Raw genomic sequence first — 17,661 nt, 5'->3', positions numbered from 1 at the left:
GTGTGTGTGTGTGTGTGTGTGTGTGTGTGTGTGTGTGTGTGTGTGTGAGTTGTAGCTACTGTCGGTTTTAAAAAGTGGTCAAGGAGAAAGAGAGCAGGTAACAAGACAATAGTGAGGAAATAAAAAGTAAGTAGTGTATATTAAAGGGACTTAGACTCTGTAAATGATCTCATTGTCTCTCAGGGACAAAGAAGAATATACAGTATTTGCGTCTAAACAAGGATCTACATTACATCCTACATTAAGACAGTAATGTAAATATCAACACAAGAATGCAAACATGTTTACAGTATATCTTTTTATACGCAAGCCCGTGGTGTAAACGTGTATTAAACAGTTTCCAGTGTAAGCATTAAAATAGCATCCCAGACATAAATCCAGCAGGAGACTGATATCGATTCGCTGCTGGGCAGGGAGGTGAGAGTGTGCAAACCCTAAAGACGTACGCTCTTGCGAGGGCTGTTAAAGTGTCAGACGTTAGCGACGCAGGCGAGTAAATCTGGGACTCCCTCTCCTATGTCAGCGCAGATCACGACAGATCTTTCACCCTCGCAGTAATGCAGTGTCATAGATCAGGTTTCACGGCCCATTAGTGGACACGCTCATCTCTCCCAATTACCATAAATCCTTCCAGCGCTCCTGAAGGCAGCAGAGGAGATTTATGTCCGTCATGTAGTCCTCTACATCACTGGGGCACTCCAGTATTGAATAATAACTATAAAAGCAATGATGGACTCCTTGCTGCCTCAGGCTTGATAGTGAGGCCTGGTGCTGCTGGAGCAGGTGGTACATTCAGGTGGAGGTTGTGAGAATAGAGTGAATTGATGCGGTGGGTTTCTCGGTGGCCTGAGGGAAGTTCTGCACCTGTGTCAATCCATTGGAAGATCTTCAGCCGTTGTGTTTTTAGGCCATATTCTCACGTTGTTAGAAGATTTGTGTAAAATTATAATCCCACTATTTTTACATCTAAATTCTCCATCCCTTTATGCAGTAATCTGCTTACAAGCTTATTTTCCAAAAGCATGAATTTGTATTGCATAAGACAGCTCGCAGAATAAGACAGAGAGGAGTTTTTTTTTTTTGTCAGATTTCTCAGAGAGATCAAAAAACATAGTTTCCTTCACATTACGAGCAGAGTGCAATATTTGAATTTAGGCACATTTATTAACTGGCAATTTTGAGATACTTGTACTTTGCACTTCTACTCCACTACATTTCAGAGGGAAATAATGTAGTTTCCACTCCACAGCATTTATTTCACATATGGATGCGCTGATGTGCCGGATTGGCATCGGTGCATATACTGACCTCATTAAACGGATCAGAATTCAGCCACAACATTACAGATTTCTTTTGTCCTTGCTGCTATCAGTCACATTTATTCTGTCTTGGCAGGCTGCTGACTCAGTTGTTTTAAGTCTCAAGTTACCTACATAGAAATCCTTGATGCAAACAGATTTTAAATTTAGGAAAAAGAGAACGGATATCTGATCAGTAGTCTGTATTGGCAGGATACCCTGAGCTGAGGTATAATGTAGTTAAAACTCATTTCCTCTTAACCATCTAAACCATTAAAATGCTGCTGCGTACACGTTTATCCTTAAGTCCATAATAATAAAACAATGTGTGATAATGCAAGTAAACACTCAAGTATTTTGCTGATGATACGTCTGCATTCTAAATGTGACTCATAAGTGCAGGAGTTCTGCTTGTAGTGTATTTTTACATTGTGATATGTAAAGAGTCTGTGTACTTCTTCTTCCACCACTTTGTGAGTGTTTGTGTGATGTGAAGTTGTGGCTCGATTTTATTTAATTTGTATGTTTGTAATTTGATTTGCAATAACTGCCGTGTGTTCGTGAAGTATAGTTGTGGAAAGGTGTGTGATTCTTTGCGAGTGTGTGTGTGTGTGTGTGTGTGTGTGTGTGTGTATGAGTGTGTGTGTGTGTGTGTGTATGTCCATAGTCGTGGTTGGGGGTGTCATTGCTGTTTGCTGGTCTCCTGCAGCGTGGTGCCTACGGAACGAGGGGGTGAGCTCAGTCCTCTTAGGGGCGTCCAACACCGAGCAGTTGATGGAGAACATAGGAGCGATACAGGTGAGGCCTCAAAACGAGTGTTTGTACTTCTGTTTGTTTTTTCTGCAGAGCAAATTACTTGCTCAATTTGTGAAAATGTGACCTGACCCGTTTCATAAAGTCCATATTCGTGCCTCACAATCTGTAACAGCAGCTTCCTCCCGTGGGTACGGCTCGGCCTCTTGGGCAGTTTGCTGCTGCACGCTTGGGTGCTTTACTGTACCGAGTTAATAAGGTCAGCGGAGTATCGTTTGCCAGGGGGACTGGAGACGAGCTTCCTTTCCTGATGAGATGCACTCTTTTAATGGGGTTTTCAGACCGGTGGGGGTTTACGTCCTGTCCTTGCATTATGTCTGGCCTGCAGTAAAGAGCATACGCTTTTCTTTTCTGATGCTTTGTGTATCCTCCTGTGTGTGTGTGTGTGTGTGTGTGTGTGTGTGTGTGTATACCATATGTGTGCACACACCATATGTCTCCTCTCCCTGAGCACATTTGATATTTCAGTTTTGAAATGCTCACATATCTTTAGGGCTGAGCTGTTTTCCTTTTACTTGAAACTTACTGGGGCACCCACTCCTTCACCCTAAAAAGTAAAGTCCATGTAAAAGTACATTTTCTTTCTGTTTAGTATTTATTTAATTTCTGTACTGAGGTAAGAGAACAAATTATTTTATCTTTTCTACATGGGAGTAGCTCAACTATGTGTATATGTTAAACAGTTTTCTGTAAAACAGTAAAAACTAATAATTATATAACACCGACAGGGAGCATTCTACTGTGTAACAAGTATTTTTACTGCAATAATTGCAGTACATTTAGCTAGTAATACTTTGACTTGCAATGGAGTATTATTGCTAATTTTACTTCAGTAAAGAGTGTATATTTTTCACTCGCTGTATAATATGAAATAACTTACTGCAGCTGGATGTGTGGAAAAGAATGTGAAAAAAAAGATTCATATACAAATTAAATACGCTGCAGATCAGCTATAAAACCATCTTATAATTTCCTCCCTTTTTTTGGTTGCTTTACTTGAAGTAATGAGCTGGAAGTAGCAGACAGGACGGCACAATGTCGGTTACAACTAGAAAACAACTCAAGTCACTGCTCAGCGCCCTCTAGAGGCAACTGCAGACAATTTCTGCTGATGTTCTCTGTGACCAACAACGACCAAAACCACTGACGGCACCATATAAATGAGGAGAACATATTCACCATCTCTCTCTCTCTCTCTCCTGACGCAGGTCCTTCCAAAGTTGTCAACGTCCATCACACACGAGGTGGACAGCATCCTGGGGAACAAGCCGTACAGTAAAAAGGACTACCGCTCCTAACGCACAGCGCGGCCCCGCCCGGCAGGGCTGCACCCGGGCTGCAGCCGCAGCGCCCCACCTTTGCCTGATCCTCTGTTTGCTTGAGCTTTTACTGAGTGAGACCCTGGCGCATGAGTCTGGCCACACCGAGGTCACCCAGGGCACCTCATTTAGAGTTACAGGGATAAGATAAGGAAAGGGGGGGGGGGAATACAGTTACCTCCGCAGAAAGGGAAGGAAAGAAAGACAAAAGTGGAAGGGAGGTTAGGGATATGCGCTCATACTTAAATCAGTGATACATTCAATTCAGCTGAACGTATTTTAAAACGGTAGAGAAAAATACCTTTAAAAAAATAAGCACACGCTTGCTTGGCAGCCAGATTTCTCTTCTTTTTTTCTTTTTTGTTTCTTTGTTTTTCTAAAAATTGAATGCAACCAAAAGGAAGATTAAGTTCATACTGTATGAATATATATGAGAACTACTCAGTTGCACATGTACCATAGCCATGCATTTGTTCCTTGGATGTTCTGTTTACAAAACACCTGTGTACTGTAAGAGTCTGTCAAGCTTTCTCTGTAAAACCTTTTGTTTATGTTGTGGACATCGTCAGTGTGTGAGCCTCGTCGTGGGCTTTAACAATCAGCACTTTAGTATTGTCGGTGTGGTGTCGGACGGTAGTTCTAAAGAGGCGAGAGGATGGGTCTTAAAATAGTCTCATAGCCATTGCACTATAGAATCATATCTCCTGATGATTCCCTCTCCTCCTCATCCTCGCTTTGTGTCTTGAGGCGCCTCCTCTGTCCTGACCTGTGGGATGATGCGTCAGGGCAACACATCTGCCACTGAAGACAGTAGCCATTTTATTGGTCCCTAACGGTAGGAACTGCAGTCGGATCAAATGCAGTGTCACTGTGTCGCCCAGCCTCTGATCTCTGTTTTCAGGCTGAGGGTTCACTGTGCAGGAAAGTGGTTGTATCAGTGCTGGCTCCACATCTCATGGAAGCTTCTCCTTGCTCAAGTATTTTTGCCTTATTTACAGTTGCATCAGACAGTGCTGTAGGCTTTTGGCGTAGACGAGCAGCTCGACCGCTGTCCCTTTTGGCCGACTTGGTCCCGTGTCCCCTGTGAAAGCTGGAACGCTGACTGGTGGAAGTGGCATCAGTTGCGAGTGTGTCCAGTTAATCAGTGGGTAGCAGCAGCTCAGGGAACAGAGCAGGTGGTTTTATCCGTGTGTTGGCGTGCACATGGTCAGGAGGTTGTTTTTACTCGTCTGTCTTTCATGTGTGGACACCGGGCAGGACCAGTGACACTTTAGCGTGGCTTGAGCCAAAGACCTTCTTCATCTCTCTTTGAAGACACACCCGTGTTCCACTCTCACTTCCTGCAAGATTATAGAACTCATCTTGGCGCATGTGCTATCCAGCTTATCTATCTATGATATGGACTTTACTCCATATATCTATACATATATCTTTACTGGACCACACTGTTATACTAGTTAACAGATATGCCCTTCATATACAGAATGCATAAGTACAGCTACTTGCTTTAGGATCGGTAAGGTTTGTTTCAGGCGACGTGCAACCTGAGACATGTCAGAAATATTACTGCAGAATTTGACGCAGCCCTCCATCATTCTTTCTCCTTTGGGTGGTCTCTTACTGTGATTAAAGCACAAGTGGATAGCATGTGATACATCCTCTTTTACCCAGCCTACAGGAGCTGTGGGACAAGTGAGGTGACGCTACCCTGCTTACCAATATGTGTAGGCAACTCAAATCTTTACTAACAGCTGATACAATATTGATTCTTAGCAGAAAATGAACACATTAAGAAAACTGTCCTATTGGTGTGAATGAGACGTTGAAGTGGAGGGGATAATCAAAGTGTGGATGAGGTCTGCTTCGTTAACTCCTCTTAGGTGACTTTTAACAGCAACAAAGTGATTTCATGTCTATTGATCCTGTGTGTGTGTGGGGGGGGGGGGGGAGAGTAAACTAATCCCTTGCTTTAGCCTGTTGTATTAGTTAATCCCTGTATACGTGTGATTTGCTGTGTCTGAGTGTTTTCTCAGAAGAAGAGAAAAGCAAAGAACATTTAGTTGAGTTAGTCTGTGGGGTTCTTGTGTCTTAATCTTTCCATCTGCAGGGAGCGGGGGGGACGTCTGAGACTTTGTTCGGCATTTTGGGACTTTTTCGCTTTCTCACTGAAAGTTAAAATTCTAAAAGGTTGATAACTTACCATGTTTTCACTTTGACACAAGACCTGTTAATTTCCCCCAATAAAACAGCACATTTAGGTTTTTGGTGAAGAAGAAACTAACAACATATACCGTCTAAAGTAGCGAGCTTTGGACCTGCTGGTCGGCAGACTGTATTACCTTTGTATGGAGTCATGATAGCGGTTGTCAGTCTTTATGCTAAGCCAAGTTAGGCTGCTGGCGGTGGCTTCGTTTTTAACGTACAGACGTGTGTTAAATATCTTTTCAATCTTTTCATCGAACTCTCAGCAAAGAAAGCGATTCAGCGCATCACCCAAAATGTCAAACTTTCCATTTAAATGGTATCGCTGTGCGTTTTGTTTGACCACCAGTGTTGTTTCACACCGTGCTGACCTGCCCAACAAAGATCTTATGGTGTTCAAAGGTTTCTGCACATTGTAGAAATAACTCAATGTTTTAAGGCTGAAGTGTAGTAAGTCATGCTCTAAGAGGTCAGTTTCTTCATATTTGCTGTTCCAACATTGTAATGACTAGTTCAGAGATGAAAACGGACCCAGCGGTGGATAGAGCTTATTTTACTCTAGGTTATACAGAGAATATATTTTTACGTTTTAGCCTTTTAATGCAGTCAACAGAATCAAAAGAACAGTTTTTATTTTTTTCATCATGCTGCATTTTTCCTTTCAGTGTCGTATCGATTTTAAGACGGACAAAAACAAGTCATTTCTTTGTGTTGTGTATGCATTGATGAGGAATGCTGTGAGGTGAATGCAATGGTGGACTGAATTCATTCTGAAGATGACGTCGATAGTCTGGTATCTCCTGTACATAGTTTGACCTTTGTATATATTTTTGGTTGTGTTCACCTCTGCCTTTTCTTTTTTTAGTTTTCTTTTGCAGGCGTTGCTATCTGCACTGTGCTTGAATCTGAATTTAGACAGGATGTACAGCTTCGATCTTCAATGATAAAATAATGGGAAACTAACCTTTCATGCGTCTGTCTTTGTTGGCTTCATGTGTGAAATATCATTCTGGGTTTATTTGAGAGCTGAAACGTCCCTTTTATCCAGCAGAAAATAAAGAACGCATTTCAAACCTGTGGTATATTCAACTGTATACAACTGTGGGAAATATAAATATGAAGCAATTTATACACACAATCAATTCAAAGAAAAATATTTAGACGCTTAACCTTAAAGAAGGTGCAAATGTGTAGTTTAGTGACACAATGAACTGTAAAATTCCAGCTGTCAATTAAGATATTAAATCAACAGGAATGTGTGAACATCATTAAAGTCTTTGTTGCACTGTACAGTAACGCACCATTTGACTGAGGGTAGGACTTCATAACAAATAGATTTTAAAAAACAAAATTCATACTACTGGCAAATACGCTTTCAGAAACTGAGGTTGCATCATCTCCAGCAATTTTCCTTTACAAAATTAGATTATTTTATGCACAGTACCTGCAAAAGGTATTTCAAGGACAAAATATTCAACGCAAAATACCGAAAGTGCAGTAAACGCAACCACAATCTCCTGACACTGCACTCTGCGGATGCAGTAGTTGAGCGATTTTAATCCTGAAGACTAAAAGGTTCGCTGATCCACCATGACCGCAAGAAACTCACAAAGTACCGCTGTGGCAGGTCAGGCTGACAGTTCGGACACTTTGGCACGCAAAAAAAAAAAATCATCCAGCTCTGGTCCAAACATGAAACGGCAGTTCTCATCAGAAAGTCTATTTCCATGTAGGTCTTCCAGCTGCCTGCTACTTCTTCCTGTCGCAATCTTTCCCTCTGTTGAGCCACTTCAGTAAAATGTGGCTGATCTGTCCCAGTTGGAGTCTTCCAGCTAGATGGCGGTGCTATAACGAGTTCTCATGCTGCGAGTCTCCTCTTCTGCTGTAGGGGATGCGTGGAGGTCCACCTGGGGACACACATAATGAGCCGTGAGTGCAACTCAGCACGTACACACACACACACACGCATTCATATTTGATCAGAACAAACACGACACCAAGGAGAAAGTGCAGGCTCTGCCGGAACTGAACGCCGTCGGCACTAGAACTAGTTATTTACTCTCATTTCACAAAGTCGGCTAAAATGTTCTGTTCCGATGATTCACGAGTTGGCAAAGATCGTCGCCTGCTGATTACATGGATGTAATGATGCAGTGAGATAACCGATGAGACACTAGGGATGCATGCGTGTCAGTCACCATGATTTGTCATTCCTGTGTACCTTCTTGACAGGAGAGTCCGATCCAGCTGTGCAGGCAGCTGCAGCGGCCGTTGCGTCTGTCGCACTGCGACCCGTTGCCGCACTCGCAGGTCTCTGCGCAGTCTGGCCCGTAACGATTCGCTCTGCAGTCTGACACGAGACGCAAATACACACAGTTTAACAAAAACTACACAGAGGTCCGTGTAATTCTAAAGCAATCGTTTGACATTTTGGAAAATGTTCGGCGCTCGGCCCCCGGAGGTGCTGAGAGCCGCTCATCTTTCGTTGACTGAGACGCGGCCTGTAAACGCCCGCTGCCAAGGACATGCTCAACCTATTCCACAGCTTAGTTGTTAATATTGAAAGTGCCGCCTGTCCAAATTGTACCAACTTCCAACACTTCGGGGTCCCCGGCAATCCACCCACCAAATGTCAAGTAGAACAGGTAAAGTGTTCTCAGATAAGAGATTCCTTGATTTATAGCAAGATGAAGATGCAACAGCGCCACTTAATTTAGTTTCAGTAATTCAGAAATCATAGCGACATAGCTCCACCAAATGTGGTTCCAATAGCACAAAGCGTTCAGGAGATACGATATTTTTTGTAATATAAGCCCTGCAAACAGCATTTGGGCGAGCTTTTTTTACTACATATGATAATATGACTTTTCCATTAGTTTGTATGACACTGTACCCTCTTTAATTTACATACTAGGAATTTTTCATCATGCTATACTATGACTTTGTTGTGTGCGCATTCTCAAAGTCAGAAACAGGCTAGAAGATTACCAATGTCACATTTGAGTCCAGTCTTCCCCGAGGAGCAGAGGCATCTTCCTCTCACAGGATCACATGGAGATTCTTCCTCACAGTCACACACCTTGGCACAGCCATGACCGAAGGTACCCTGTTCACACCCTGAGAGAGGAGTCGGGGACGAGACAACATTTTCAAAAAAGGATAAATTAGGCTTAGAAATGCCAGTAATCCTATCATTACATCGTGGTAATCAGCAGTGATTTGACTGACCTCTGTGACAGCGAGCTCCGTGGTATCCTGGAGGACAAATGCAGTGGCCCGACGCTGGGTGACAGGAGGCTCCGTTCATACAGTCGCACTGCAGCTGGCACAGCGGGCCGTGAAGACCAGGAGGACAGGCTGAAGACGAGGGACACATGCCACACGATTTAAAGCCGACCTCAATGATTTAAAATGTCCCCACTGGATTAATGATTGTGTGAACCCCAGAGTGGAACTTTGACACCTCAAGAGTAAAAGCTTTAGTTAAATATATAAGCCCGGATGCTTTAGTCTTGCGTTTGTCCTCAACAATGATAAACAAGGGTTGGGTATCCAAGGGAGGTGGAAGTAAGAGCACTAAGTACTGTACTTCACTGTCATTTTGAGGTACTGTTACTTAAGTATTGGTGATCTAGTATTTCTATTTTGTGTTACTTCAGATGGTACAGGCACTTGTCTTGAAAAATTCAAAATGATACCCAACCCTATTACATTCACACTAGCTGCTCATTACTGGTTTTGGCCTTGTGCTTTTTGTGTCCCACAATAATATTAAATACTTTAAGGGATAATTCTGAGCAATAATCTATATTTTTACTTTTCAACCAATTCTGTGAAAAGATCAAAACCAACCATGTATTGCCCTTATCCCCGAGCCTATGCTTCCAACTGAAAATGTTAATTTCTAAAAAAGGGTCACATAAATATAGTTCCCTTTTTTTAGGCTACCTGATTTATATTTTACGGCTCTTATGTCTCTCGTTGTGTGTCTTCAGTTCTCACCATGTTCACACAGATGTCCATAGTAGCCTGGACCACACCGACACGTCCCTGTCACTCTGTCACAAGTGCTGTTGTTTTGACAGTTACATTTCAGCTGACAGTTGGCACCAAATCTGCCCGCAGGGCATTCTGAGAGACAATCGAATGAAACAGGACGACGCAGTCAAAAAAAAAGAAGAAAAATCAACCTCATGAGTTAACACTAGTGTCTCTGTTTGCCAGATCATACATGTAATAATCAGCTTGACTGCATTAAGAAACAAGATTTATAAAAGCGTGTGTCACCTTTATCGCAGTGTGAACCAGTCCAACCCAGACTGCACGTACAGTTTCCAGTCACAGAGTCACACACTCCACCATTACTGCAGTTACAGCGTTCAGCACAGTTCGCCGCAAACCAGCCTGGAAGGCAACCTAAGTTGGAAAATGCACTCTTGAAATTGAACTGCAGAAATCATTTGTGTCACTATCAAAACAGAACAAAATACAAGATGACAAAAATGTTGTTTTTCTTCGTTAAAATACGCCCGAATGTTGCCTGTAACTGCAGACTATTTGCAGCTATTAGGAGTTAATTTCTCCCCTTTTGAAGGTGACATTTGGTGCAAAACAACTCATACAGACACAAAAATTGTCCAACGTTTATAATCCATCACAGTGAACACATAGTCCAAATGAAATTCCTAATTTCATTATTTCAAGTCTAGGCTCCTAGGAGTCTAGACTTGAAATAATCAGATTACATCTTTTCAAAAATACAAGGTTGTTCACAGACTCATTGAAGGCAATAGGTCAGCGATAAACCAGAGATGGCAATCAAGTACTTATGTTACATATGATAGCGATGCATTTAAGGTTGGTTCACTGTGACATTCAAGGTGTTCTTTGAAACCGCAAATAATGTATGACTGATGATGATGATGATGTAGTGGCGGTGTTGTTGAAAACAGTGAGCACAATTACTGTAATAAACCTGATACAATACGCATATTAATTATATCCGTCCAATCACATTAAGTGTGCACATAAGGGCTTTCACTGTCTCACATGAACCCTAATCTTCCACTATTTTACAAGGACAAAATATGTGACAGAAATATTACACACAGACAAACATGTAAGAATAAAATTATGTCTTAACTGGTCTGACTCGGTTGTGTTTTCTCTTTACAATTCTTTTGGAGGTCATATCCTTAGTTGATTTTTGTAAACTTTCTATTCCAATTATTGAACATTTATATTCCCTAAATTTGAAAAATCAGCACTGGTCACAGAAGAGGAATCAAACCAGTGATCCGCTGTTTGGGAGGCAAAAGCTTTCACCACTAAGTGTGTAATGTAGAATATTCAGGTGCAGGTTATTGCAGTGCCAGTAAATGGCACATCAAACTGTATCAACAGTACTGAGAACTGACCGTGTCCACAGTCCTTTCCTCTTCGACCAGGGATGCACATACAACGACCGGTGGCCGGGTCATTCTGGGCTCCGTCTCCGCACAGCGCCACCCGAGCACAGTCGACTCCGTAACGCCCAGCTGGACACGCTGTCACCACGAGACACACACACACCAGATACTTGTCATCCCATGCTAACGTGTATTACTAATTCAGCCACCATCACTAGCACAGTTTTAGATGGACTCACTGATGTTGCAGCGTGCTCCTATAAAACCTGCTGGACAATCACAGGCTCCAGTAGAAGGAATGCACCTCCCTCCATTTTCACACTGGCACTCGCTTTCACAGTTTGGACCATAACGACCCTTTCCACAAACTGAAAATGAAATTGAAACAGCAGAGAATTAGTACTTCTAGAAGGCCTCTGCTTCACTGTAATGTGATATGTCTGGAAGGTATAATTATCCTATTTGATGTACTTTGGTCACATCTGGGGCCATGAAAACCTGGAGCGCAGTAACATGATCCAGACACCGGGTGGCAGAGCTGGTTCGTCTCTGAGCAATGGCAGACCTGATTGCAGTTCTGTCCAAATGTTCCTGGTAGACAAGCTGAGAGAGGGAGAGGTTTAAGTGTACAGTTTGATAGAGATGTTCTTGCTTCCTGATGCATCTTAAATGGGTTTTATTAATGCAAGGATGAGTTAATAAAACCTGCAACGCAACCCTTCTAAATGGACTGGAGGCAGAAGTTGGTCCTGCAGCACTTACTCTGCTCACAGCCATTTCCCGTCAATCCAGGAGGACAGCCGCAGTCTCCAGAGACATGGTGGCAGGATGTGCCCTGTGCACAGCCACAGTGCTGCATGCAACCCTTTCCATACACACCCGGCAAACAAGCTGAAAGTAAACAAAGTCAAAACAATACAAGATGTTTATAGCTATAATTTGGGGAGACATATTCTGCATAGTCACCTTTATCCATACTCTACTTGTAGACGTTAACCAGTCTGTCATTTTTTTTAATCTATAATGAGTTAGTATATTTAGTTTGTTCTTTGTTGCTTTGTTTGGTCAAGTCAATTTTATTAATATAGCCCCAACATTATTAATTCACCACAGAGGCCTTTAAAATGATATTATCCTTAGATCCTAAATTCGGATAACAGAGAAGAAACCTAGGTTGCATATATTACGCAGTAGAAAGAAGCAGCAATACAACTTGAAGAACCAGAGTGATACATATACAGTATATCAAGTAAATAGAGCAGAACATATGAGAAACAAGTTGTATCCCTGCATGTAGATGTTGGAAAATTATCAAAATTTCAGGACAAACTCCGTCCAGCAGGGGCTGCAAGAGCACCAGTGTCTTTAACCGCAAGCTTGCACCTTTATCACAGAGTGTTCCTCTCCAGCCTGGTGGACACTGACACGCTCCAGTGACGTGGTGACATGAATCCCCGTGCACACAATGACATCTCTCCTCGCAGCCGGCACCAAACAGGCCTGGTTCACATGCTGAGTGAAGAAGGTGCAAATTAGAGGTTAAAATGAACAAAAATTACACAATATTGCCAGTCCAACAGTTTCCACTGCGCAGCAGTTCCCATAAGGTCAAAGTTTCTGTTGGTTCATTAGTTAGTTGCTTCAGTTGTGCAGCAGAGACTCACTGGCTCACCTTTCTCACAGCGCTCTCCGATCCAGCCGCTGCTGCAGCTGCACCGTCCAGTCAGTCCGTCACACTGGCCGCCGTTCTCACATTCACACTGCTGCTGGCAGTCCGTCCCGAACCGGCCCACCGCACACTCTGTACAAACATACAGCAGCGCGCACGAGTAGAAACCCACGTGAGACAAGAAAGAGAACCAAAACAGAGATATCATGGTGTGAACTATCGTGTGTTGTCATATTTCTGCTGAAGGGCTGCAACATGTTTTTTTTCCCAATTATTTTTAGTATAAAGCTGGAAATCAAGGCATTCCAGCCACAGGATTAGAGGTTTCCTGAGCATGACGAGGGGGCTGGGCCTGGCATGGCTGGACAGGGAAAGGTTGTAACAGGCACAGAGGGAGGATAGTGTGTGATATGGAGCTCAAAGGGAGAACAAGCTGGAACGCTTTCGCCGGGTCGGCAGAGACTTTTACGGAAAAGACCCATTCGTGGTTCAGAAACAAACTCTGCAAAAACAAATGAGCTAAGGCAGCAGATTGAACTCAGACTCACGTATTTCCTGAGCATAGTAAAACAACCACAGGCCATACATGTTTAGGGTTCAGGTAATGTTATTCTTCTGCATTGCTGTACAGACTAACAGAAATCATTATGGCTTTACAAGACCAGGCTGAATTATCCAAGTTTGTAGAGCTGGGCCAAACAGCCTAAAGTGTATATCGAGATAAATTATCAGATTATCATCGATAACAATAAATGTTTATAAATCAGTGCATGTGTTTCATTTCTCATTTTGGCTCAATTCCAACATGTCTGTCCTGTTGGGGTTAAGTGATCTTCTGATTGAAGGATGACCCGCTCTACCACTGCGTTACCTCTATTCTTATACCCTTGATGAGGAAAAGGAAAAGGAAAGGGAAAGGCATTTTCTGGAGAAAACTTTAGGCAGCGTATCAGAGGGCAAAAGAAAGTAGTACAAAGTTAAAGGGAAATTCAGATTTTGGACCAGTTGCACTGTACTGTACTGGGAATATGGCAAAGTTGCTCAAAACAAGTCTGACAAGGCAAGACACGCCAGAAGTCATACATGTTTTAAACAGTTTTCCTCGTTAGCCAGACTTATTTGGAAGTTAAAAGAAGGGCTATTTTAGAAACAGACATTGGTTGGTTCAACTTTGACCTACAGGACTTGCAAACAGTTTTTGGCCTGTTCACAACCTGTCTGATCATCTTTTGCCCCGTCAACCTTTGCCAAAAAAAATGTTCCCAGATCTGAGTATGTTATTATAAATGGCAGCCAAATGTAGAAAAATTAGACCCGAGTTGTAATATAGAGAATTTTCCTTAAAATGATTCATCTGCAGGTGGTTTTGTGGTCACATACACGGAGACTCTTACAGCATTTCGGAGTCTTACCGAGTTCACAGGCTGTGCCCATCCAGCCACTGGCACATGAACATTTTCCGTTGCTCTTGTTGCAGGTGGCCCCATTCTGACACAGGCAGCGCTGTTGACAGTCTGCTCCATAAAACCCTGGAGGGCATTCTGGGAAAATAACGCACGGACAAAACCATATTGTGACACCCGTATTTACCCGTCATACAGATGATTACTTAGCTCTATGTTGCGTTCACTCACCTTCTGTGCAGTTGGGTCCGGTCCAGCCAGGTATGCACACACACTGCCCACCAGCCGGGTGGCAGATGCCATCGTTACGGCAGCTACAGGTTTGGTTACATCCTCCTCCATAGAAACCGGTTGGGCACGCTGCCAGGAGAGGGACAAACAATATCATTACCTCCTGGTGAACTTTGCTGATCAAAAGTGGAAATTCCAGTGTCTGGTAAGCGATACAGGCCATAGCATGGGGAACATCAAGTCGGTGCTTTCTCATGTGCGACTGAACTGGGTTTCCCCATATTACTTGCGTTACAAAGATGTTCTCAGTGCTTCGATGCAGCTATACAAATGACCTGATACCATCTTTCATAACACTGGAGTGACGCCAGCCCCCGTTAACTTCATAACTATTTGTTGTGCACCCGTCACTCACTCAGGTTGCAGAATGGACCGATCCAGCCAGCAGGACAGGAACAAACTCCGCTGACGTGGTCACAGCTCCCGCCGTTTAGACACAAACATTTCTCCTGGCAGTCTAGTCCATAGAAACCCTGAGGACACGCTGAAACACACACACACACACACACACACACACACACACACACAGGTAAGGCTACCCGTTACTGGCATATACTGTATACACATTTAGTAGGTGAATTTGCCTTTGTGATGTGAAGGAGCGTCTCTTACGCTTTTCACAGAAGGTTCCAGTCCATCCCACCTGGCAGGTACAAGCTCCGCTCTCATGGTCGCACAAGGCCTTGTTGTCACACTGACACCGATGGCGACAACTAAGACCAAACATACCTGATGGGCACTCTGAGGGAATATCACACACACACACACACACACACACACACACACTTTAGACGTACAGACTAGTGATATGTGGCTTTAAAACATGTTGAACATTTCCTGTCCAATGTCATGTTTTATAAAGGCTGGTTTTAGAATGACACAATTCTACAATACAAAATAAGTACCTCACAGAGAAACTTTTTTGTATTCATTTAGGATTAGAAATTATTGCTTTGGCACTATCTGGTGGTAGCACCGAGAATGATAGCGCAAACTGCCAATGAATGAATTCCCAACAGATATTTGTTTCATTTTTCTACAAACTGAGAAAGCCAAGACACCACTCACACTCACGCTCATTTTATTAAAGACATTTCAATCCTCAAACCTTCATCTCAGACGGAAACATTAATAAAGTGATCGACAGTGAGCAGGAGTTTTAGTTTCCTTCATGTCATGAGACGTGCATGTCAACAAGACTTTCTGGTGTGCAAAAACGTTGTCGTATTTTTTATCCTAACAAAAGCCTGAATCATTCTGTGATAATAATTTAAAAAAGGACACATATTAACTCAGAATCATTACAGATAGAACACTGTGGTCTTTAAATGTTTCAACACATAACTAACTACATACTCTGGTGGCAGCGTGTTCCAGTGTAACCAGCCTCACAGTTGCACTGGCCCGTCACGGCGTCACAGCTGCCGTCTCCGTTTCTACAGTCGCATGTTTCTGCGCAGTCTTCCCCCCAGTGGCCTCCATCACAGCCTGCAACAGAAGAATCCCATTTGAGTGTCAGACAATAACAATGAGTGTTCACAAATGCCTTCCAGCGCCGTTACCTTTCCTGCAGTTGTGTCCAGTCCAGCCAGGAGCGCATGTACACCGCCCGCTCACCGGATCACAGCGAGCGTTGTTCTCACACACACACTTCATTTGGCAAGCTTGACCAAAATGTCCACTCGGGCACGCTGCACAAGGAAAAATAAAAAAAATTGAAAATCAGCAAGACTATTCTACCAGAACAAACTTCACCAGATAGCATGAAAGCACAGCAAGTTCCCATGACAGCTTTGTTTCTGTGATTCAGCCGTCAAATGAGGCTTTAAGAGCCAGTGGTTTTTTGAAATGGAATTATATTTGTTCTTCCCAGTGAAGTATATCTGAGGTGATTTTCCGGCAGCTGAAGAATTTTAGCTAATGTCCTCGGAGAAAAACTGCTCCTCTGTCTTCTGACATTTTGTTCTATTTCTTGTCCAAGCTGCACCACTGAGAACTTTCCATATTCCACCGTGCTGCTGCCATTCCTCCTCAGTTGGTTGACTGTCAAATGCATTTTGCTGTGGAAACCAAAAAATGCACACCGCTGATACTCACAGTTCTGGCAGAATCTGCCCATTAACCCTGGAGGACAGTTACATGACCCGTTGTGTTTGTCACACACGCCGCCATTCTCACAAACAGGGCAGGTTTCTGTGCAGCCTGATCCCCAAAAACCCTCGGGACACACTGTGAAAAAGATACACATTTTTATCAATTTTATCATGTAAAATATGCGTGGTTATTTACACTCAAAATATATTTGCACTCACAGTTCTCACAGTGCTTTCCCGACGTCCCCGCCGGACACTTGCATCGTCCCGACACTTTATCACACGGGGCGCCTGTGCAGTTACAAGGATGGACGCAGCCTGCTCCAAACATTCCCGCTGGACAGTCTGACACGGGACACATAGAAGAGCCTTGTCTCAACACGGGAGGACAAACACTTAGCGTGAGGAAAACGTGTTCTCGGTAGGGCCACCTACCCTGATCACAGTTCTCTCCATGAAGACCGGGAGGGCATTTTCGTTGGCACACTCCAGTCACATGATCACATGACACTCCCGGTGGACAGGAGCACTTTTTCTGACAACCGGCTCCGTAAGTACCTGGGTTGCATTCTAGAAGAACGGGACAGAGCACTCAATTACCTTGTTATGACAACTGTTATATGAGAGAATGGAAATCATCCTCCTGCTTTGTAATAAGTGGCTCAATGATCTCCTCAATGCTTTTCTGCCTTTATTTAGAGGGGATTTGGTTCTCCTCCACTGACTCATACTGTACATTTGTTACAGTTTTGGCCCCCTTTTTGTTAAAACAACATCCGTCATCTGTAATCCGTGCTGTACTTGTACAGTAATAACACCTCAGAACAGAAAACAGCCTACGGTAAATGTAAGTACGGTGTGTTGATGAGTCGTTGATGATCACTGCGATAGCGTGCTCACCTTCCTTGCAGGTGTTGCCCTGGTAACCCGATTTACAGACACAGGGGCCGTGGCGGCGGTGACACTCCAGAGTGTTCTGCTGGACACACTGACACTCCTCAGAGCAGCCGGGACCAAAGGTCCACTTCGGACAAGCTGAAGGACAATAGAGAAGGAGGAGATGGCGTCATAACAGGATGGTGCACAAAGCAAAATATGATGCAACGTTAAAATTATAGCCACAATAGGAGAATTTGTAAGCCTGTTTTATTTCATTTGGATACTT

The 17,661-nt window shown here is 43.3% G+C and overlaps 2 protein-coding genes across 9 annotated transcripts in view; one reads left to right on the top strand and one right to left on the bottom strand.

Moving 5' to 3' along the window:
* kcnab2a (potassium voltage-gated channel subfamily A regulatory beta subunit 2a) overlaps positions 1-6,595 on the top strand; it is a 69,420-nt gene extending 62,825 nt beyond the window's left edge. For all 7 annotated transcript variants that reach the window (XM_031845747.1, XM_031845770.1, XM_031845764.1 and 4 more), the window contains 2 exons: positions 2,008-2,096; positions 3,320-6,595. In XM_031845747.1, coding sequence (XP_031701607.1) covers positions 2,008-2,096; positions 3,320-3,409 — 179 coding nt within the window. In that variant the 3' untranslated portion in view covers positions 3,410-6,595. The remainder of the gene's footprint in view (positions 1-2,007; positions 2,097-3,319) is intronic.
* Positions 6,171-17,661, bottom strand: part of megf6b (multiple EGF-like-domains 6b) — a 54,780-nt gene continuing 43,289 nt past the window's right edge. Inside the window, exons 17-38 of one of the 2 annotated variants that reach the window (XM_031845698.1) lie at positions 17,397-17,531; positions 16,932-17,066; positions 16,716-16,841; positions 16,501-16,632; positions 15,966-16,094; positions 15,760-15,891; positions 15,016-15,144; positions 14,759-14,887; positions 14,344-14,472; positions 14,122-14,250; positions 12,713-12,841; positions 12,424-12,552; positions 11,803-11,931; positions 11,512-11,643; positions 11,280-11,408; positions 11,050-11,178; positions 9,920-10,048; positions 9,635-9,763; positions 8,861-8,989; positions 8,621-8,749; positions 7,854-7,982; positions 6,171-7,539 (exon numbers count right to left, since the gene is read on the bottom strand). In XM_031845698.1, the coding sequence (XP_031701558.1) occupies positions 7,478-7,539; positions 7,854-7,982; positions 8,621-8,749; positions 8,861-8,989; positions 9,635-9,763; positions 9,920-10,048; positions 11,050-11,178; positions 11,280-11,408; positions 11,512-11,643; positions 11,803-11,931; positions 12,424-12,552; positions 12,713-12,841; positions 14,122-14,250; positions 14,344-14,472; positions 14,759-14,887; positions 15,016-15,144; positions 15,760-15,891; positions 15,966-16,094; positions 16,501-16,632; positions 16,716-16,841; positions 16,932-17,066; positions 17,397-17,531 (2,789 nt within the window). In that variant the 3' untranslated portion in view covers positions 6,171-7,477. The remainder of the gene's footprint in view (positions 7,540-7,853; positions 7,983-8,620; positions 8,750-8,860; positions 8,990-9,634; positions 9,764-9,919; positions 10,049-11,049; positions 11,179-11,279; positions 11,409-11,511; positions 11,644-11,802; positions 11,932-12,423; positions 12,553-12,712; positions 12,842-14,121; positions 14,251-14,343; positions 14,473-14,758; positions 14,888-15,015; positions 15,145-15,759; positions 15,892-15,965; positions 16,095-16,500; positions 16,633-16,715; positions 16,842-16,931; positions 17,067-17,396; positions 17,532-17,661) is intronic. The other variant, XM_031845706.1, reaches the window with a different exon arrangement.

The sequence above is a fragment of the Anarrhichthys ocellatus genome, unplaced genomic scaffold (assembly GCF_004355925.1).
Source record: "Anarrhichthys ocellatus isolate YVR2014 unplaced genomic scaffold, GSC_Weel_1.0 scaffold1, whole genome shotgun sequence".
NCBI classification, from domain to species: domain Eukaryota; kingdom Metazoa; phylum Chordata; class Actinopteri; order Perciformes; family Anarhichadidae; genus Anarrhichthys; species Anarrhichthys ocellatus.
The sequence above is the reverse complement of the archived record's forward strand: the minus strand, read 5'-3'. Positions and strand labels throughout refer to the sequence as shown.